Here is a 22,501-nt window from a genome sequence, read left to right as displayed (position 1 = left end):
TTACTCTTACTCAGCAGGCCTAGGTGGCTGGAGACCGCTTAGGAGAGGCAGCTCTGTGGGTAGTGTGGTGACAGACACTGGTTTGGCTGGGCTCATGTGTCTGACGGCACACGGGGGCTTGAGATGGAGGGTAGGGCTGTCAGAACACGACAGGCCCGCCCTTGTGGTTATAACACTAACATCAGCACCCACGTACTGAGCTGTCAGTATCAGACCCCGGGCAGAGGCGTTGTCCTGTTTGCTGTGCACAGCCCTGTATGTCAGGTGGGGCAACTGAGGTGAGGTGACAAGCCCAAGGTCCTTCAGTGACTCCGTGGCAAAGCAAGGATTTGAACACAGGACTGTCTCCCTCTGGGGCCCGTGCTATATTTTCTGAGTGTCCGTGGGAAAGGAAGGGGTTCCCCCATCTGGTGACAGCCCAAGCAAAGGTAAAATGTCAGGGGCCTGGAGGGAATCTGCTCCAGCAAGGTGGCCCATGGCTGGCAGGTCCCTGGCACCAGCCAGCTCCCAGGGTGGGTGCTGGGGACTGGGAAAGCTCAGTGAACACACATTCTCATGCCACCGTACCTGCACAGGTGGTTCTCGCCAACCTAGTTACCAGCTATCTAACCCAGAGCTCTGCCCAGCAGAACTGTGCCTAGCTTTGGGGGCCTTTTGTGACCCTCTTCTCTGTTTACCAACCCCTCAGTGCCTCCAGCTTTCACTAAAGGCTTGAATTAGGCAGACCTGGGCCCTAGACACAAGTACTGACTTTTCTGATGGACCACAAGCAAATCACTCAACTTCTCTGAGCCTCAGCACCCAGTGTGGTGCCTGGAAGAAATCAGGTGATCTGGGAGGGTGGCCGTGATTGTCTCTCTGCTCATCTCCTCCCCTTTCCCACCTCTCAAGGATCTGGCATCAGGATCCCCCAGTTGAACAAGGCAAAAATGGGGACAGGGATGGGGTGGTGAACAAGAATCTCGGGCCTCTGCTGACATTTCCAGGACACTTCTGGGTCTGGCCCTATGCTGAACTGGGCTTTGTGGTTGAGGGGGAGGGGTGTCACAGATGACTCAGATTAGATCACATTTTGGGGGAGACCGACTTAATCACAGATCACTCTGACCTAGACAGGATTTAGAGCTAGACACACTGCAGGATGTGGGGAAGGGGTGGGGGGATCAGGGACCAGTGAGTTAGTCTGGCTGAGAGTCTGAAGTAGCTCCTGGAGCAGGGAGTGCCTGAGCAGGGCCCCAGAGGATGGGGCAGACATGAGAGCAAGGAGGGCATGCTGGTCAGGGGGATCTGCTTGGGCAAAGGCCCAAAGTGGGAGGTCTGTGGATGGTGTTCAGGGAGAGGGGTATAGAGGAGCTTGACGCAGCTGAGGGCAGACCTGGCAGAGGGGGCATGGTGCTAGGCGGGGAGATACCACAGATGCCTAGGTGAGGAGACTGGACTTATCTCAGGGGTTTCAAACCTTGTCTGTCAGTTACACAGTAGAACACAGAGAGAAAGCCTCCCAGTCACCCCTTGCAAGAAATTGCTACTCCTTACTCTTTATTTTTTTAAAGATTTGTTCATTTATTTTAGAGAGAGAGGGCAGAGCCGTGAGGGGCAGAGGGAGAGGGAGAGAGAATCTTAAGCAGACTCCACCCTGAGCGCAGACTCCACAATGTTTTTATCACCTAACAAAGTTAACAATAATTTTGGGGTGTCCATATTCAAATCTTCCTATCTCAATTTATCTTTTTTTAACAATAAGTTTTTTTGAGCCGAGATCCAAACAAGGTCCACATTACATTTGGTTGCTGTGCCTCTCTTAGTCTAGAGTGGCCCCCTTGCCTATTTCTTGGTTTGTGTGTCTTTTTCAAGTCTTTGCTTTACTGCAGAGCTTGGTCACTTGTCTTGTAGAACAGCTTCATTCAAGATTTGTGTGTTTGCTTCCTTTTGGTGCAGTTTGTCTTTTTATCCTCTGAATTTCCCAAAACCTGAATGTTAGTGCTAATGACTTCATTAAGTTCAGTGAAACTTTTTTGGCATGCATACTCTAAACTATTGTGGGGATTTTGCCATACTTCCTAGATATATCTCACTTCCCCTTTTTGTTTCTTTTGCCAAAGTATTTTAAAGGCATGCTACTCAAAATGTGGTCTGAGGATCAGCAGCATGGGCATCACTTGGGAGCTTGTTGAAAATGCAGAGTCTGGGACTCCTGTAACCTTCCTATGGTGTCACACTCCAAGGCACATATGTCCGAAGACCCATTCTTGGGGACGTTAAGATTGACTAGTGGGTTCAGGGGGTGTCAGTCTAATTGTAAAGTTTTCTATCAAATTTTCTTCTAGTAGTTTCATGCATTGATGATTGTGGCCTGAATTCATTATTGTACAGTGGCTTGCAAAATTGTGTTTTTATGATTCTATTACTCTGCCCACATCACCTAGGACTATTTGGTGACCCTGAAATGCAATTTATATAGGAAAGATAAGAAAATTAGTTAGTATTTTCTCTTTAATAAACAACTTTTATTTTTTTATTTTATTTTATTATTTTTTTAAAGATTTTATTTATTTATTTGAGAGAGAGAAAATGAGAGAGGGGAGGGTCAGAGGGAGAAGCAGACTCCCTGCCAAGCAGGGAGCCTGATGCAGGACTCGATCCCGGGACTCCAGGATCATGACCTGAGCCGAAGGCAGTCGCTTAACCAACTGAGCCACCCAGGCGCCCAATAAACAACTTTTAGAGTAAGGGGATGGTGCCCTCATTACTTCCAATGCTAACCAATGCAGTGTTTTGATTTGTTTTGGAGGATTTTTTCTTCTCTCTTAAATATTATTATTAACTTATAGAATTTTTATATATTCAATGTGTTTCAGAAACTTGCAATTATACTTTAATGTAAACTTCTTTGAATTACACAATAAAATTCAGATTAGTGACTTTTCAAATTAAATCAAATCCATGTAACTTGTACCCATTTCAAGACACAGAATATGACCAACAGCCCAGAAGTACCCTTTGTTACTCCCTCTAGTCATTCATTACCTTATCCCCAAGGGTAACCACTCTCCTAAGTTCTTCTTTTTTTTTTTTATAAATGTTTATTGTTATGTGCCACTGAGGTTTTGCAGTTGTTTCTTACATATCATTATTGTCAAAACAGACTGATACAATGAGGAACCTAAGTCACAACTCTCCTAAGTTCTAATACCATAGTTTATTTGGCCTGTTTTAAATTTAGTATAAATGGAATTATACAGTATGGTCTGTTTTGTTCCTAGCCTTTGACCCAACATTGTGTTTATGAAATCCAACCACCTTGTTGTAGGTTATTTTCACTGCTGTGGAGTATTCCATTGGTGACTATTCACAGCTTATCCTTTCTACTCTGGATGGATATTTGGGTTGTTCCAATTTGGAGTTATGAATAGTGAGGCTATGAACATTCTTGTACATGTCTTTTTGTGGACATATAAACACACTTCTGCTGGTGATATGCCTAAGAACAGAATTGCTGGGCCATAAGTTATACATACGCTCTGCTCTAGTGATACACCCAAATGGGTTTTCTGAAGAGGTTGTACTGACTTATATTCTTACCAGCAGTATTTGAGAGCTCTACTTGCTCCAAATCATTGTCAACACTTGGTATTATCTTTTTCATTTTAGCCATTCTGGTAGTTGTATAGTGATATTATATGGTGGTTCTAATTTGCCTTTCTCTGAAGTCTACTGAGTGCCTTCTTATTTGATTACTAGCCATTTGGATAATTTCTTGTGAAATGTCCTTTTTTACATACCTCTTTCTTATTGAGCTGTAGGAATTTTGTACAAATTCTGATATAAGTCTTTTCTCAGATATTTGTGTTGCAAATATCTTCTCTCACTCTGTGGCTTGCCTCTTTATTCTCTTAATGGTGTCTTTTGATAAACAGAAGTTCTTGAGTTTAATGAAGTTCAGTTTATCAGTTCTTTCCTTTATGGTTAGTGCTTTTTGTGTCCTGTTTAAAAAATATTTGTCCACCCCAGGGTCCTCTGTTTTCTCTTAAAAATGTTATTGTTTCATTTTTCAAAATCAGTCCATCCAAATCCACATTTCAACCCATCAGGAATGTGTGTATGTGTGTGTGTGTGTGTGAGAGAGAGATACTGGGTGAGAATAGTCAAGATTAATTTTTTTTTTCAATATTGATATCCAAGTGACCCAGCACCATTTAAAAAATTATTCTTGGGTGCCTGGGTGGCTCAGTCGGTTAAGCGTCTGCCTTTGGCTCAGGTCATGGTCCCAGGGTCCTGGGATCAAGTCCTGCGTCGGGCTCCCTGCTCAGCAGGGAGTCTGCTGCTCCCTCTGACCCTCCTGCCGCTTGTGTTCTCTCTCGCTCTCTGTCTCTCAAATAATTAAATAAATAAAATCTTAAAAAAAATAAAAATAAAAAATCCTTTCCTCACTGTTCTTCACTGTCACCTTTGTCATAAAATAGGTGATCATATGTGTTTGGACTCTCTGTTCCATTGGTCTGCCTGCCCTGTGCTAGTATAATTCTGTCTTAACTATAACTTTGTAATGTCTTGATTACCAAGTCCTACAAGTTTGTTATTCTCCCTTAAGAGTGACTGACTATTCTTGCCCTATGCAATTTCCTATAAATTTTTAAATTGGCTTGTTAACATATCTCACCCCCCCGCCCAGTAATTTGCTGGGATTTTGATTAGGATTCTATTGTAGCTATAGATCAGTATAGTGATAACTGACAACAATATTGAGTCTTCCATTCATGAACATGATCTATTCCTTCATCTATTTAGATCTTTAATCTCTCCTAATCTTTTATAGTTTTCAGCATAGAGGTTTTGCATGTTTTTAGTTAGACTTATTTTTAAGCATTTGATTTTTCTGTCTTTTGCTAATAGCATCTTTAAAAATTGTTCATTCTTTATTTGATCATTGGCGGCATATAGAAGTACAGCGTTTCTTTGTATATTGCTTCTATATCCAGAAACCTTGCTAAAGGCTCTTGTTAATTCTCAGTGTTTGGCTGTGAATCTGTTGGATTTCTCAGTCTACTTAATCATTTAATCAGCAAGTAATGGCAGTTTTATTTTTTCCTTTTTAATCTTTACGGCAATCTTTTTTTCTTATTGATCTAAGTCCGCTGGTAAAATGTTGAGTAAAAGTGGCGAGAGTGGGGGTGCCTGGGTGGCTCAGTCGTTAAGCATCTGCCTTCAGCTCAGGTCATGATCCCAGGGTCCTGGGATTGAGCCCCGCATTGGGCTCCCTGCTTAGCAGGAGGCTTGCTTCTCCCTCTCCCACTCCCTCTGCTTGTGTTCTCTCTCTCGCTGTCTCTCTCTCTCTCTGTCAAATAAATAAATAAATAAAACTTTAAACAAACAAAAGGTGGTGAGAGTGATCATCCTTGTCTCATTCCTGATTTTAGGGAAAGCTTTCAGCAACTCAGCAATAAGAATGATGTGTGCTGAAGGTTTTTTGTGGATATTCTTGATCAGATTAAGGAAATTCCTTCTATTCTGGTTTACTGTGATTTTTTATCACAGACCAGTATGAGATTTTATTTTATTTATTTTATTTTTTTTAAGATTTTATTTATTTATTTGAGAGAGTGAGAACGAGAGAGAGAGAGAGCATATGAGAGGGAGGAGGGTCAGAGGGAGAAGCAGACTCCCTGCTGAGCAGGAAGCCCGATGCGGGACTCGATCCCGGGACTCCAGGATCATGACCTGAGCCGAAGGCAGTCGCTTAACCAACTGAGCCACCCAGGCGCCCCCAGTATGAGATTTTATCATGCCTTTTTCCTGCATCTATCATAAGGATCATATGATTTTTTTCCTTTTTTCCCTGTTAATGTGATAAATCAGTTATTATCAAATGTCATACCACCCTTCCATTCCTGAAATAAACTCAACTTGTTATAATATATTATGCTTTTTATATGTCACCAGATTTGATTTGCTAATATTTTGCCTAGGATTTCTACATCTATGTCCAAGAGAGAGATCAATTGTCCTTCCTTGTATTGCTCCTGTCAGGTTTTTTTCTGATTTTTGTTTGTTTGTTTTTTAAATCTTTGCTCTTGTCAGGTTTTAAGATCAATGTTATTCTGACCCCATAAGATGATTGATAAGTATTCTCTCAATCCTGTTCTCTGGAACAGTTTGTGTAAGATTGCTATTTCTTCTTTAAAAGATTTTATTTATTTATTTGACAGAGAGACACAGCGAGAGAGGGAACACAAGCAGGGGGAGTGGGAGAGGGAGAAGCAGACTTCCCGCCGAGCAGGGAGCCCGATGTGGGGCTCAATCCCAGGACCCTGGGATCATGACCTGAGCCGAAGGCAGACGCTTAACGACTGAGCCACCCAGGCGCCCGGCTATTTCTTCTTTAAATGTTTGGAAGAGTTTGCTGTAAAGCCATCTGTGCTTGGAATTCTTCCTAAGGTTTTTAATAATCAATTTAATTTCTTTGATAAAGATTATTCAGTTTGCACTTTTTTCATCAGTTTTGGTAAATCTTTATTTCAAGGAATTTGCCTATTTCAACAAAATTGTGAAGCGTAGTGGCATAAAATTGTATATACTATCCTCTTATTATTTCTTAAATGTCTTAGGATCCATTCTGATGTCCTCTTTTTCATTCATATTGGTAATTTGTGTGTTCTCTTTTTTTTCTTGATCAGTGTTTCTAGGGGTTTATCAGCTTTATTAACCTTTTTAGAACACAAACTTTAGGGGCAGCTGGGTGGCTCAGTTGGTTAAGCGACTGCCTTCGGCTCAGGTCATGATCCCAGGGTCCTGGGATCGAGCCCCGCATCGGGCTCCCTGCTTGGCGGGAAGCCTGCTTCTCCCTCTCCCACTCCCCCTGCTTGTGTTCCCTCTCTCGCTGTCTCTCTTTCTGTCAATTAATAAAATAAAATCTTTAAAACACAAACTTTAGCTTTGTTGATTTTCTCTACTGTAAGTGAGTTTTCTGTTTCGTTGATATATGCTCATATCTTTATTCCTTCCTGGACTTTCTTTGGGTTTGATTTGCTATTCTTTTACCTTTTTGAGAAGGAAGCTTAGATAAGAGTTTTCCCCTTTCTTCTTTTTTAACGTATGCCCTTAAGGCTGTACATTTCTTCTAAGCACTGTTTTAACTGTTTCCCACAAGTTTTGATTTCTCATATCTTAATTCTCATTTAGCTCAAAATATTTAAAAATTTCCATTGTGATTTCATTTTTGGTCCCAGATTACTTAGAAGTGCATTGCTTAATTTTGTTTTTTTTTTTTACTTACATAATTTTATTGTGTAGAGTTGAACATGGTCCTTTTTAAAATTATGATGTTATGTTAATCACCATACATTACATTATTAGTTTTTGATGTAGTATTCCATGATTGTTTGCGTATAACACCCAGTGCTCCATGCAGTACATGCCCTCTTTAATACCCACCACCAGGCCAACCCATCCACCACCCCCCTCCCCTCTAGAACCCTCAGTTTGTTTCTCAGAGTCCATAGGCTCTCATGCTTCATCTTCCCCTCTGATTTCTCCCCCTTCCTTCTTCCCTTCCTGCTATCTTCTTCTTCTTCTTTTTTTTTTTTTAACATATAATGTATTATTTGTTTCAGAGGTACAGGTCTGTGATTCAACAGTTTTGCACAATTCACAGCGCTCACCATAGCCCATACCCTCCCCAATGTCTATCACCCAGCCACTCCATCCCTCCCACCCCACCCCCCACTCCAGCAACCCTCAGTTTGTTTCCTGAGATTAAGAATTCCTCATATCAGTGAGGTCATAGGATACATGTCTTTCTCTGATTGACTTATTTCGTTCAGCAAAATACCCTCCAATTCCATCCACCTTGTTGTAAATGGCAAGATCTCATTCCTTTTGATGGCTGCATAATATTCCATTGTATATATATACCACATCTTCGTTATCCATTCATCTGTCGATGGACATCTTGGCTCTTTCCACAGTTTGGCTATTGTGGACATTGCTGCTATAAACATCGGGGTGCACGTACCCCTTCGGGTCCCTACTTTTGTATCTTTGGGGTAAATACCCAGTAGTGCAATTGCTGGATCATATGGTAGTTCTATTTTCAACTTTTTGAGGAACCTCCATACAGTTTTCCAGAGTGGCTGCACCAGCTTGCATTCCCACCAACCGATGCCTCACTTTTAAGATGAGAATAAATAGGAGCATCTGGGTGGCTCAGTTGATTGAGGGACCGACTCTTGGTCCTGAGATCGAGCCCCGTGTCAGGCTCTGTGCTCAGCATGGAGTCTGCTTCAGATTCCCTCTCCCTCTGCCCCTACCCCTGAGTGCACACTCTCTCTCTGAAAATAAATAATAAATTAATTACTTAAATAAAATGAGAATAATAATAGTACTTGTCTTATAGGATTTTGTGAGGATTAAATGGGTTAAAATATGTCCAGTGCTTACAACAGTGCCTGGCACATAAGTACTATGTAAATATTAGCCACTATTATTAATATCATTATTATTCACGAGAGTAGACTGAAGTGCTATCCAGAACCTTTCTATGGGAGGAGGTGAGGGGCAAGGTGTGTCACAGCCTCCCCTCCACCTGGCCCTGCTGTATGCCAAAGGGGGGCTCTTTGGATTTTTGTTCCCCATTTTGGAGGGCTCCTTAATCCTCTCTAATTCTAAAACAGGTCAGTGAATAAAATTTCCCCAGAGCTCAGTATCCCTCTGGCAAAGTTCTCCTCTTCATTTACTGTCCCTTACTTAGAGACAACATCTTCACACCAAGCCACGGCTCCAGAAAAAATGCATCCAAGGTCATGGTGGTACTCACCGATGGGGACATATTTGAGGACCCACTCAACCTCACTACTGTCATCAATTCCCCAAAGATGCAAGGTGTTGAGCGCTTTGCCATTGGGGTAAGAGCCAAGAGTGGGGGGCACCTCCTGACCCTGTGCAGCCTGGGGTGGGGAGGAGCCAGGGTTCCTGATAGGGGCTTCTGTAAACAGCTCATTCAAGCCTTGCTCTATTCACAGACACTCACCAACTACTCCCAGTCCCTATGTCCTGAACTTCCCCCATTCCATACTGGGTCTTCCCACAGAGGGCTCGTTTCCCAGTGGTGGTCACAGCTCACTTGCCCAGCAGTGATGGGAAGAGCAGTGGACACTCAGGGATCCCAAAGGAAGGACATCAGGGAAGGTTCCTGGAGGAGATGGTGCTGAGCTGAGTCTTGGAGAACAAATAGGAGGAGCTGGTCTAGGGTGCAGGGGAGGTGGGAAGGGCTCTGCAGGCAAAGGGCACAGCATGGGAGAATGAGCCTGGTGTGAGAAGGAAGGAGTGTGTGCAGGAGAACAGGGAACAGGGAACGGAGGCAGGGGGTGGAGGGCCCTGAAGGCCAGCAGAGGGGTTCAGCCCTCTCCCTGGGCCTGGGATCCAGCCTGCTCTCGTGGTCCTGATCCACTGACCGAGGGCCCCTGTGCAGGTGGGAAAGGCATTTGAGAATAATAAGACCTACAGTGAATTGAAGCTGATCGCCTCAGACCCCGATGACAGATATGCCTTCAAGGTGACCAACTATACAGCCCTGGATGGACTGCTGAGCAGACTGCAGCAGAATATAATTCAGATGGAAGGTGAGGGCTCGGCGGGGCAGTCCTCTCAGTATCTGGCAGGAGGCCAAGCCCTGTGCTCTGGCCCCACTCCTGTCCTACCTCCATATGGCTCTCTGGGCAACTCCCCTGACTTTTCTGAGCCTCAGCTGTCCCATTTCTACAAAGATGGTCCCCCTGAAGTCCCCCCAGGCCTCCTCACTTCCCCAGAGTCCCCTGAAGTTCTGATGAGAAGCTTCTGATGCTGGAGAAAGAAGGATGACTGGAGCACGGATCCCACTCTCAGGAACTCACAGATGAGGAAACTGAGGCCCAGAAAGCGGGAGTGAGCTGCCCAAGCTTACTCTGCCAGTAGTTACTAAAGCAGGACCAGGTTTCCACTCTCAGCCCGGTGTATGTCCCATTATTCTGAATGCCGTTCCCTCTGGGTATGAGGTCAAACTGGGCCCTTACCTGACTTGGTTTCTCCCTTCACCTCAGCCCACAGCAGTGTCTCACTGACTTCTTGGCTTCTAGGCATGGTTGGAGAGGCCCTCCACTACCAGCTGGCACAGGTCGGGTTCAGTGCCCAGATCCTGGATAAGGTATGTGGCCAACTCAACACCAGGCACGCTTACCGTAGAGGAGGCGCCCCAGGGACACCCAGGGACTTGGGGACCCCTGGCTCACAGTGTAGGGCTCTGCCCTCCTGTAATGAGGCCTCTGAACCAGCCCTTTTAGGATAAAGGGAAACACTCGTACTTGCTTGCCCTAATCTGGACCTTTGAAGTAGATGAAAGAATGGCCATGTTTATTACAGGAGGTCATTTTGTTCTGTGTGCCCAGGGATGGAGCGGTTCCCCCTTAATATGCACTACTAACACAGCTTGGGTCACTTGCCTACCGAGTTTCATACTTGTCCTCACCAGAGGCACTGTTCCTCGCGATGGGGAAAAGATGCAGGCGTGGTGAGGACACCAGCCTTGCACGGACGTGGAATTATGGTTAGCAAATTGCTCAACACAGGTGGGCCTTGTGTGCCAGGCACCCTGTACAGTAGGACATGAACTCTGTCTTGTTCAATCCTACTTTGTTTTAATGCTCAACATCTGGGGCCTGGGTCAGATTTCTGTCCTGGGGGTGACTGGTACTGGAGGGACAGTTGTCCTGATACGGTCATGGGTACAAGGCAGGAACCGAGTTTTTGCCCGTCTTACCTTCCTCCTGCGTTTCTAGCCAGGTGGTCAGTGATCACTGAACGTGAACGTGCCCTCCACCCCCTCCCTGGCTCCCCGTACCCCCACCCTCGCCATGGCTGGCCCGGGTCCCTCCCTCTCAGATGGCCTCCAACGCTCCTCCCCTGTAGGGGCAGGTGCTGCTCGGTGCCGTCGGGGCCTTTAACTGGTCGGGGGGCGCACTGCTCTACGACATGCACAGCCGCCGGGGTCGCTTCCTGAACCAGACTGTGGCGGATACCAAGAATGCGCAGTACAGCTATCTAGGTGAGGCGGGGCCTAGAGACCACCTGAGTGAGGGCGGGGCCTAGAGGGGGACACTGAGGCTGGGCATCAGACTGCATGAGGCTTCCTAGTTAGGGCAGGCTCTGGTCAGTCACATGGACTGAGCAATAGGCCTTGGTTAGGGACCCTGAGGCTGAGAATTAGGGCCTTCTGGATGAGGACAGGGCCTCGTCAGTACTGAAGCTCAGGGTGGCCCTGGGCGGCTACCTGAGGAGGCAGGGCCTCACCATTAAGAGTAGTGGCGAGTGACCCTTCACCCCTCTCCCTGGTCCTCATATACTGTGTGTGTGATGAACGTGGGTGGTGAATGTGTGTGGAGGAGTATAGTTTGAATGAAGCTCTATATATGATAATGGGTGCATATCACTTCTGTGTGGTGGGGCACATGTGTGTGACAAGCCACAGTGGGTAAGTGCGAGCACTCCCTGATGACAATTTTTAAAAGGATGAGAAAGATAGTTTCTTCAAATCTGCCCCCCTGCCCAGGCTACTTTGACAGACTGGTTGGGAAAGTGGGGGGGGGGGTCAAAGGAGTGGCCCACTGGGAGCTCCCAACCACAACCACCACCAACCCCCTTGTCCCAGGTTACGCAGTGGCCCTACTGCATAAGGCCTGTGGCCTCTCCTATGTGGCGGGGGCTCCACGGTACAAGCAGCGGGGGGCCGTGTTTGAGCTCCAGAAGCAGGGCAGAGAGACCAACTTCGTGCCAGTGCTGGAGGGAGAGCAGGTACCTGCTGGAGAAGGGTGCCCCTGTTATCACGGAGGGAGGATCTAGCGGCCCTGGAGGGAATGGGACAGGCTTCAGGCACACAGTGCATTATGGTAACTCAGCCTGGACAGAACTCAGGCAGAATGCAGTGCCATTGCCCCAGCTCTGCATGTCTGATTGTCAGCGGGCTTCCCCCATTGCAGGGGGTATAGCCGCTCACCCAGGCTTCCTTGTTACTCTGGTGAGCACGTTGATCTGGAATGACCCACACTGGCAGTCAGGAAGAGCAGGAGCAGGGATCTGGCCTTGCTGAGGGGTATCGGGGAGGCCTCCCCGGCACCCTTGTGCGCTGAGTTCCTCCTGGGCTCTAGATGGGATCCTATTTTGGCTCTGAGCTGTGCCCTGTGGACATTGACATGGATGGGACCACGGACCTCCTGCTGGTGGCGGCTCCATTCTACCACGTTCACAGAGAGGAAGGCAGAGTCTATGTGTACCATCTGAACGAGCAGGTGGGAGTCTCCGTCTTTGCAGGCTCACTGGGGTTGTGGCTGCTCAGCCTGGTGCGGATGTGATGGATGTTGGGAGCACCCTGGTCCTGTCTTGCATGGAAGGACAGCGATGGGGAGGTGCTCAGGGTGGATGGTGGCCAATGGGGCACCATCACCTTTCCTCCCGTACTCTGTTTTCTCACTCTCCTCACCCCATCATCTCATGTTGATGATGATAATATCCCACAGATCTGCACAGTTGACAAAGCATGTTTTGTCTATGATCTCACTTGATCTCAGGAAGCTGAGGCTCAACAATGTTGAGATTAGCTCAAGTTTACATAGCAAGTGTGTGGTCGAGCCAAGACTAGAACCCAGGCCTCCCAATTGCCAGTCCAGTACCCGTAACTGTGGGAACAGAGGGGGCAGGCTCTGGGTCCTGAACTGCAAGGCAGGAGGATCCCAGCTTTATCACTCACTCACTGTGTAACCTTGGGGAGGTCCGTTGTCTTTTCTGAGCCTCAGCCTCCCTACTAGAGAATCAGAAACAAGTCCAATGAACATGCCTCCTGGGGTGGCATGGGTGTGCACCCTGCATCCCTTTCTTGAGGGCTAAGCTGCCTCTTTGCTTTACAGAATGGTTCCTTCTCCTTGGCATGCACTCTGAGTGGGCACCCTGGATTCATTAATGCCCGATTTGGCTTTGCCATGGCAACAATAGGGGATATCAGTCAGGATAACCTCGCAGATGTGGCCATTGGGGCCCCCCTGGAGGGTTTTGAGGCAGTTGATGGCATCAGCTTCGGCAGCGTGTACATCTACAATGGACGCCAGGATGGCCTTTCAACTAGCCCCTCTCAGGTAACCTGCAGGGCTTTCTTCAGCCTCTGCTCTGGGATTCTGACCTCCCCTCTATGTGATGGCCTGAGCCCAAGCCAGCTCCAGTTCTAAGTGTCAGGCAGGTCCCAAGGGGTCAGGAGTGCCCAGTGAAGCACAGAAGTCCCTCAGAGGTTCCAGGCCAGGGCCTCACCCCAGACACTTCCAGTGGGGTAAGAGGTTGTGGCAACATCTGTCTATTTCCTGAGCTGAATCTCCCTTTTCTGGCATTCCCGACCATGGACCTCCCTCAGATTCTCCTTCCTCTCCTTCTGTCCCTTCTCTGGCTCCTGTCCCCCACCCACCTCCTCCATGCCTTAACTCTCATGCCCCAGGACTCCATTGCCAGCCTCTCATGTTACATATTTTGTGGGCACTTTTACCCACCTCAGACCACAGTTTCTCTCCTAACTTCTGTCTAGCTGCCTCCTGAACACCTCACTGGATGGCCCCCCAGGCATCTCCGTCTCATGCTGCCTAACCCAAAGCATCCTCTTCGCCCAGACCTACCGCTCCTCTGGACCCCGTCCACTCATCCCCCAGTCATGTCCTAATGATTCTGTCTCCCTCCCCACCCCCGGCCTGGCTCCTGTCTCTCCCCATCCAGGGCTCCAGTCAAATGCCACTACCCCTGGGAAACCTTGCCCTTCTTTTTTCAGTTCCTCAGCTGAGGGCTCCCTGGGGTGGGGACCAAAGCTGATCATGCTGATTTGAATAAAACCCAAAAGGACTCCCCTTCCCCTCCTCCATGCCTTGTGTTTCTCCCTCCACAGCGGATCAAAGCCGCAGCGGTCGCCTCAGGACTCCACTACTTCGGCATGTCAGTGGCTGGTGGCTTCGATCTGACCGGTGACCACCTTGCTGACATCACTGTGGGCACTCTGGGCCGGGCAGCTGTGCTCCGGTAGGGGTTCGCCCTGCCTTCTGTGGTCCCAAGTCCCAGCCTCACCTAGTTGCCCTGCCTTCAGTGACCCCATGAAGACACCAGGAACTGATGGGAGGGAGTAAATGTGTTTGTTAAGGGCATCAGCTCTGGAATCTGTGCGTCTGGCTTTGAACCTCGGCTCTCAATTAACCATGTGCCCTTGGGCAAGTTACTGTATTCTGAGTCCCAATTTTCTCATCTATAAATGGGAATAACACTAGCATCTACCCCACAGAGTTATGAAGATTGAGAGAATCTTTGCAAAGTATTTGGTACAGTGGTCAGTGAAGGCTATTATCTTGATGATGATATGAATTTCAGAGCTTCTATGCTCCATCCCTAAGTAAATTATCAAATCCCATGGCGGTAAAGACTCTGGCAAAGCACCTATCTGCCCCGTGCCCTCCACTGAGCTCCAGACTTGGCCGTCTATCCAACACCCCTCTTGGCTGTTACTGTCAGGCATCTCAAAGTTAAAATGTCTAAAAGTGGGCCTCATATTCTCACCCATTTCTCATTCTCCCAACCTGCCCTTCCCCACGCTTCCCAGCTCAGTAAATGGCACCATTTGTTCAGGACAAAAACCCAGGAATCATCCTTTGTTCCTCTTTCCTTCTTCTGCCACCCCATTAACAAGATTTTGTTGGCTTTGTCTTCAAGATGCCTCCCAGTACAAGACGCTGTCATCTCTCACTACCACCATTGCTATGCATTCTTCCTTGCCCCCACTCCCCGTGCTCCATTCTCCACGCAGCTGCCAGAGTAATCCCTTTATTCTGCTGCTTAAAACCCCTCAACAGCTCCCACTTAGAGAGGAACATCCAAATTCCTTACAGTGGCCCACCCTCTCCATGGCCTGGCCCTGCCCATCCCTCCATCCCCATCTCCTCTTACTACGCTCTGTCTCACTAACTGTGCTCCAGTCATGCTGACCTCTGTGTTCCTCAAACCAATCAAGCTCATTGCTGCCACACGCCCTTTGTACTAGCTGTACTTTCCGCTGGGAGTGAGGTTCCCCTTATCTTCAGCTCTAGTTAACACATCTCAAATGTCTCATCAGTGAGGCCAGCCCTGATCACCCAACCTAAGTAGCCCCCAATCTCTATTACCTTATCCTATTTTATTATCATAGCATTACCTGTACATAGTTTCTTCTTATTTGCTTATTGTCTGTTTTCCCACTAGAGAAGGGACTCGTCTCTTTCCCTACTCTATCCCGAAGATGCAGAACAACACTTGGTATATTGGAGATGTTCAATAAATATTCATTGAATGAATGAATGAGCCAAGCGCTGAAATCTTACAGTCATTTATCATAGTTCTCTTTGCTGTCTCGTTTAGCTCAAGACCTGTGGTTTACCTGAAGGTGTCCATGACCTTCACCCCCAAGGCACTGCCCATTGGCTTCAACAGCAGTGTGAATGCATGTTTGTGTTTTGAAATCAGCCCTATGACCACAGCTGCTAAGTCAGGTAACAGGCAGCCTAACTGACCGGCCCCCCCCCCCCCCCCCCCCCCCCGGTTTGGGCCTTCCCTGTTGGCTTCAGTAGGGGACAGGAAAAGAGGCCTGCCGGGGGAGGGGTATAGGGAGTGTTATGAAGTCCTGGTACTTGAAATCCCTCTTTTTTTTTTTTTTTGAAATCCCTCTTTTAGAGCTGAGTTCCTTTGACATTAGGTTCTGTTTAATGGGAAGTGACCCAGAAAAGGGTGGTCTGCTATTAAATCCATACTATGAATGCATTTATCTGATCCCTGCTGGGAAGAGGGGCTTTGGGTCTCTTCCTCAAGGTTGAAGGATTGAGTTCTTGAAAGCACACTCAGAAAAAAGCAGCCATGCCTCCATCTCCCATCTCTTCTATTCTGTGCAGTAAGGGAGCTGGTCCAGGTGGTCTGAAGGTGCTTCCAGCTCTGCTATCCTTGGGTTTTACTCTATGGTTTCTCTCCCATCTTCTGATTATTCTTCCTCCTCCCTTTCTCCTTCACTCATAGCCTCTTCTCTGAGCCCTCCTTCCCCTAAGGGAAGACTGACTCGGCCTTGAGCATGGGTTTGGGACTGGGCCACTGGGGGACCCTAGCCAGGTGCCAGAAGACCATGAGAAAAGTACTTCCGAAATGAAGAAACTCAGGAATCCAGCACAAGGGACTAGGTGGGGACACCACGCAGGAGGGGCTCATAAGGAACTGCAGGCAGGCGAGGGACGCTTTGTCTAAGGCTTACCCACTCCAGCCTCATCATGAGGTTCTGGCCTTCATTCCCAGGCTTCAGAGAGACACTCCTAAACTTCACGGTGGATGTGGACGTGGTGAAGCAGAGGAAGAGGCTGCAGTGTTCAGACAAGAGAATTTGTCAGAGCCACCTTAAGGAGTGGGATGGCGGTGTGTCCCGGCTTTGTGAGTCCCTCCTGCTCATTCCCACAGAGGGAGAGGTGAGTGGAGGAGTTTAGAAGAAAGTCCAGAGGAGTGTGTGTTGTTGAGAAAAGATTTGAGGTGCATGCAATGAAGGGTATAGACCCAAAACAAACTAGGCAGTTTATATAATCCTAATAGATCAAGAACCACATAATGGCATGAGAGACGGAGTTAATTGTACTAGAACTCCAGAGTAAAGAAATCTGCTGAAATTGAACATTTACTGTACCTCTGAGCTTCCCAGAAGCTCGACACAAAGGGAAATGCTCAACTGTCTGCCATTTTTCTTGGTAACCAATCAGGAATAACAGAGGTCCCCCACCTCACGTGGTAGTAGCAGTGGGGCCACTGAAGGATTGAGTTCCTGAAAGCACACCTGGCAGTAGCAGTGGGGCTGAGTCCCTTTATATGAATAAACATCAGAAAAATTGAACGAGAAAGTAGAGATTAAGACAAAAGTTATCATTTACAAAGGCTTACTCCTGACAAAGGTGCCTAGAGACATAAAAGAAATGTATTTGTCAGCATTCAGAGCCTGACGGGGCCTAGAAGGACCTAGAAGGATCATTTATGCCAGTAAACTCGTAAATTATGCTTCTGCCTACACATGTGTTCCTATGTCTGTTCAGAGTGTTAATTGGATTATGAGAGAGTTTCTAGCAAGTCTATGCCTTCCTTCAATGAAAGCTCCATTTTCCACGCAGGAATCAGGCTCACTAACTCTCGGGTGTTCAAAGCTCCTACCGTGGCTGAAAGGCTCACTTAAGGAGAATGGCCAATGGCACCCTACGTAATCTCCTTATGTTCAGCTTGTACGTTTCTAATATGTCCTGTAGGCTGCTTTGAGAAAGATCTTTATAAACACAGATGTGACCATGATTCTTCCCTTCTGTGGCATCCATTTGCCCTCCAAAAAATTCAAATTGGTTTTAAACTCCTGATGGCCAAAATCCCTTTGGGTTTGGGATGGGAACCATCAGGAGTTGTCCGGCCTGAGGCCATAGCAGATCAAGTGAGATTTTTCCACAGCTCTAGGCAGCTTGGCTGAAGGAAGTTTCCCTTCAGCTTGGCTTATTTGGAAGAGGCTTACAACTTCCGACTCACCACTTTCATTGTTTCTTATTATGACTACTTTATAATTAAAAGTATTCTCCTTGTCATCTTGTCCCCCACTCTGACCCTGCATTACTTGGTAACTCTGTAGCTCTGTGAGGAGGACTGCTTCTCCAACATCAGTGTCAGCGTCAGCTACCAACTCCAGACCTCGGAGGGCCAGAGGGACCATCCCCACCCTGTTTTGGACTTCTACACTAAGCCCTTCGCCATCTTCCAGGTGACTCAGCTACACGAGAATCTCCTGGGAGCCACACCCGAAGAAGCACCTGCTCCTCTAACTTTAAAGAATGTTAAAGTTAGGAGGGCCCTCAGACAGTATTTGGGCCCCCTGCTGTTTAAATGGGGAAACTGAGTTCCTAAGATGGTGTTAATTTGCCCAGGGCCTTACTGGTGGGTAATACAAGTCTCCAAATCACATGCAAGTTTAGTTCCTTCATGTTCACAGAAAACGTGCTTGCTACATATTTAATGATGCATAGGAATATGTTGTCCAACTTGGCAAGGGTCTCTGATGAGGTGTGGTAGGGTTCCTGGTGTGATGGGGGTCCTGTGTGGGGCCCAGACTAGAGCTAACCTGCTCTGTGCTGTAGACAGGATGCCCTTTAGTGCATCTGCTGACCCAGGTCCTGACCACAGCCTTCAGGCTGAATGTCTGGCCTACAAAACCTGTACCCTAACAAGCAGGTAATGTCACAAGAAACTTCTCTCATAACTGAGGGAAATAAGAGGATGAAATAAACAGTCAGATTTCCTGATTCTTTGATATCTAAGGTGATTTGGTTCCCACCTAGGCCCTGGCCCCCACGGTATTCTGTCAGTCTTCATTTAGAGGTTCTTACAGCATATAGAAAACTCAGCAAGATCAAAGTGACAACATGAGCATTTGAAGTAATAATTACAGTCAGCTGGAATGAATTGCATCTCCAAAAAGAAAAAGAAGAAGCCAAAAGCAGTTCATACTGGCACAGAAAAGCTTCAGGTAGCATAAGTGTATTTCCAGGTAATCACAGGACACTCATGACTGTCTAATATTCTTACAACAATGCTCTATATAAATTAAATTATATAATTCTTTGGCTCAAATTTTGGCCACTATCCAATGAATCAATCACAAATAGTGAATAGAAAGAGAGTAACATAATCAAGGTAACTGTTTCTATTGCTCACCTGCCCAGGAAGCGGGAGAATCAGCCTCCCTACGAGTGAAGATTGTCATCTTGATTATTTTAGGCAAGAAATGTTGTTTTAAACTTATAAATAGTGTATTGGGCCCTATGTAACCTTCCAAATTAGTTTGTTTTAGTGTAGGCAAGATTATAAGGGGAATATTTTACCTACGGGGAAGACTGGTCATGGGGACTGGACCTGATAATATGTGATTAGCTGTACCCCATTCCTGCCCCTGCTGTTCCTGTCTCTACTTTTAAAAGGACTAAGGAAGCTTCTCTTCACTTAGGTTTTCCTCTCCCAAATGTTCAGATTAGTGAGTTGTGAACACTGCTGCTTAATTCACATGACATAAATGTGACAGGCACCCCTACCATTCCATGAAGGTCACCCCATTTTTTACCTTGACCAGGCCTGAGTCATGGTGTACCTGTAAGACCAAAAGCACACTCCCTACCCCTGACAGGTCAAGGAATGTCAGTCACAGCTCTCTTGGCCATATGGGCACAACCCCAGCCTATCAGCCTCCACTTCTGTGTACCTGTACTTCTCAGAGTCTAAGGAAGGATAAGTGTGTCCTAAGGAGAAGCTACTGGGGATGGTGGTGTCCCTGGACTGACCCCTGCTTCTCTCTGTTTGGTTACAGCTGCCCTATGAGAAGAATTGCAAGAATAAGTTGTTCTGTGTTGCTGAGTTACAGTTGGCCACCACTACCTCTCAGTGAGTTGGATCCAGTCATCATAGTTTCTGCAATTAACTTCCTTCTGAAGGTGTACCTGGGCAAAACCCTCATCAAAACTGACCCATCCTCATGGGGTGGCCTATAAAGGGCTTTGCATTTATTATCTCATTGGGTCCACAGCCACACCATGAGGGAGGCAAGAGATTTGTATTCCTGTTGTATAGATTAGGGAACAGACTCAGTAGTTGAAGGACTGTGTGGAGTCACAGTGGTCATTTGGTGGACTTGAACCCAGGTCTCCTGACACCCTGAATAATGCTATTTTCATAACCCAGTGTTTCTTGCTCCTAGGACTACCTCAGTTAGAGGTAGCCTCTTCCTTGGCTCACCTCTTAACCAAATTACTTAACTAATTCATTAAATATTTATGGAGCATATCCTCTGTGCCAAGCACTCTACATGCTGAAGATGCATCAGCAAACAACATAGACAAAAATTCTTGCCCTCCTGGTGTTTTAGGTGGAGAAGATAATAGGTGAATTTTATATTGATGAGATGTGCTATGAATAAAAGGCAGGGAAGGTGGGAAAAAGTTCTGGGGAGGGGTGGGTTGCAGTTTTAGAATGGTCAGGAAAGGGCTCACTGAGGTGATGATTTGGTACACACAGGAGGAGGTTGAGGAATGAACTCTGTGGGTGTCTGCAGGAAGAGCAACTGCAAATGCCCTGAGATAGAAGCATGGCTGGAGGTGGGAGGAATGGCCAGGACACCAGTGTGGATGCAGTTGAATGAGGAAGGGAGAGGTAATGTCAGGGCAGGGAGCACGGTTATTCAGGGCTTCTGAGGCCCTGCATAAGAGCTTTTACTGTGAACTAGGAAGCCACAGGAATGACAGGATCTTGCATTTTAACAGGCTCATTCTTGCTGCTGTGTTGTATGTAAACTGCAGGAGCAAAGATGTAAGCAGGGAGATGGTAAGGATCTATTATAATTCAGGTGGAAGCGATGGTGACTCGGGCCACAGTGGTAGCAGTTGAAGGTGGTTATATTTTGAAGTTAAAGCCCACAAGATTTGATGACAGATTAGATGTGGGGAGTGAGAGAAAGAGAAGGGTCTAAGGCAGCCTCCATCATTTCGTCCTGTGCATCTAGAACTTTGCTGTCCAGTACAGTAGCTACTAGTCACATTTGGCTATTTAATTAAAATTAAGTATAATTAAATTTTAGTTCCTCAGGTGAACTAGGCACATTTCAAGTGCTCAACACCCACATATGGCTGGTGATCTTGAACAGCACAGATATAGACTATTTCCATTACTGCAAAAGTTCTGTTGGATCACACTGAATTCCAGAATAAAGGCAATGCCAAGAACTGAATTGGGGAAAGAAGCCTTTAGAAGAATGATTTTGGAGGGCAGTGTGGGGAGGAAGAGATAAGGAGTTTGGCTTTGGACACGTGATGGTTTTAAAATACCCTCCCTGGCTACTAGTGCTGTATACGGAGCATGGTACCGATGGCCTGTTGGCCAGAGTAGGCATCTGTGGGGAAGAACGCTGTTGCCTGAGTCCTGGTCAGCCTTTTCATAGACATCTGTAGGACTTGTGGATGGCTTAGCCCATCTCGATTACTGAGGATCCAATTGAAGGCTTTTGAGTGCTTTGGAATCCAGCCTGATAAACAGATGCTGCTGTTTCCAATGGGAATTGATTACAGCCCAGAACTTCTCTCGCAGCCAACTCCTTGCGATATATACACACACAACTGGCCCTACGTCGCCCCCTAGTGTAAATAGTAATCAGTCTCTTCTTTTTTTTCAAAAGCATGATTGAGTCTAATCCTTAGCATCCAAATATTTCAGTGTTTTCCACATTTTTTTTTAAAAGATTTTATTTATTTATTTGACAGAGACAGAGATAGTGAGAGCAGGAACACAAGCAGCGGGAGTGGGAGAGGGAGAAGCAGGCTTCCTGCCGAGCAGGGAGCCCGATGTGGGACTCGATCCCAGGACCCTGGGATCATGACCTGAGCCGAAGGCAGACGCTTAACGACTGAGCCACCCAGGCGCCCAGTGTTTTCCACATTTTTGTGGATACAGATCTCCTAAAGAGCCTAAGGAAAACTACAGGCCCTCCTCCCTATAAGATCACATGTGCATACATAAGTGTTTGCACTTGGGGCCCTCTGAAACTGTCCCTGGCCCTCAAGTTAAGAACCCCTGTGAAATATTCCAGTGGCTCCCAGATCTCTTTCCTGGGCTCTAGAACAGTATATCCAACTGCTGTTTCAACATCTCTACCTTGTTATGCCATAGGCATCTCTCATTATATGCCCTGACTGAACTCCTGTGGTCGGCTGCCACCCTCTGGTCTTCCTCCATATTCTCTCCCTCATGAATAGCACCGCTTGGTTATCCAAGGTGAAAATTCAGGACTCATCCTTGATCCCTCTTTCTGTTGCTCTGGTTGCAAGTGTGGCCTTACCGTATCTGGCTTCAAGCCCTTGCCTCTGTCCCCATTACTACTATCTTACACAGGCATTTGCCATCTCTCGAACGGATTTCCATACACAGCAGGCTCTAGCAATCTCTGCCCCCTCTCTCCCACCAGTCAATCTATCCTCTTCTCAGCTGTGATAAAACAAAAACAATATAACAGGAAAACACATGTCACATTGCTTCCCGAAGCTTCATATCCTGTTTTTGAACATTTCAGATGGTTAGGAGATTTTCTTTGCATTGCTAATATGTTTTTCTGTAGATCTCAGTGGTGGATAGTGGTTTTATACTCTGGGGCCCGCAGCCCTCAGGGGACTGAAGGAAGCTCTCACAAATCCCCAAGTCTTCTCTCCTCCTGTCTGAACAGACTGTTTTAAACCAGTCTTTAAATTGGAAGGGCCTGAATGATTTTGTGGATGGGAAAGCTGAGGCCAAGAAAGAGGCAGGGACAGTATCTGTCTCATACACCACTAATCTCCAGTACTGAGCAGAGTATCTGGCACAGGGAAAGTACTCCATAAGTATATGTGAAATGTAT

General features: G+C 46.7%; 1 protein-coding gene across 1 annotated transcript in view; it reads left to right on the top strand.

Moving 5' to 3' along the window:
- The first annotated feature begins 1,389 nt into the window (after window positions 1-1,389).
- The window catches only part of ITGAE (integrin subunit alpha E), a 38,561-nt gene continuing 17,449 nt past the window's right edge, over window positions 1,390-22,501 (top strand). Inside the window, 15 exon segments of the mRNA XM_044921809.1 lie at window positions 1,390-1,424; window positions 8,747-8,900; window positions 9,467-9,617; window positions 10,110-10,177; window positions 10,939-11,074; window positions 11,678-11,733; window positions 11,735-11,820; window positions 12,174-12,214; window positions 12,217-12,314; window positions 12,930-13,154; window positions 13,943-14,073; window positions 15,436-15,566; window positions 16,354-16,520; window positions 17,708-17,836; window positions 19,433-19,506. Of these exon segments, the coding sequence (XP_044777744.1) occupies window positions 1,390-1,424; window positions 8,747-8,900; window positions 9,467-9,617; window positions 10,110-10,177; window positions 10,939-11,074; window positions 11,678-11,733; window positions 11,735-11,820; window positions 12,174-12,214; window positions 12,217-12,314; window positions 12,930-13,154; window positions 13,943-14,073; window positions 15,436-15,566; window positions 16,354-16,520; window positions 17,708-17,836; window positions 19,433-19,506 (1,682 nt within the window).

The sequence above is a fragment of the Neomonachus schauinslandi genome, chromosome 15 (assembly GCF_002201575.2).
Source record: "Neomonachus schauinslandi chromosome 15, ASM220157v2, whole genome shotgun sequence".
Lineage (NCBI taxonomy): Eukaryota > Metazoa > Chordata > Mammalia > Carnivora > Phocidae > Neomonachus > Neomonachus schauinslandi.
This window is presented reverse-complemented; position numbering and strand designations above follow the sequence as displayed.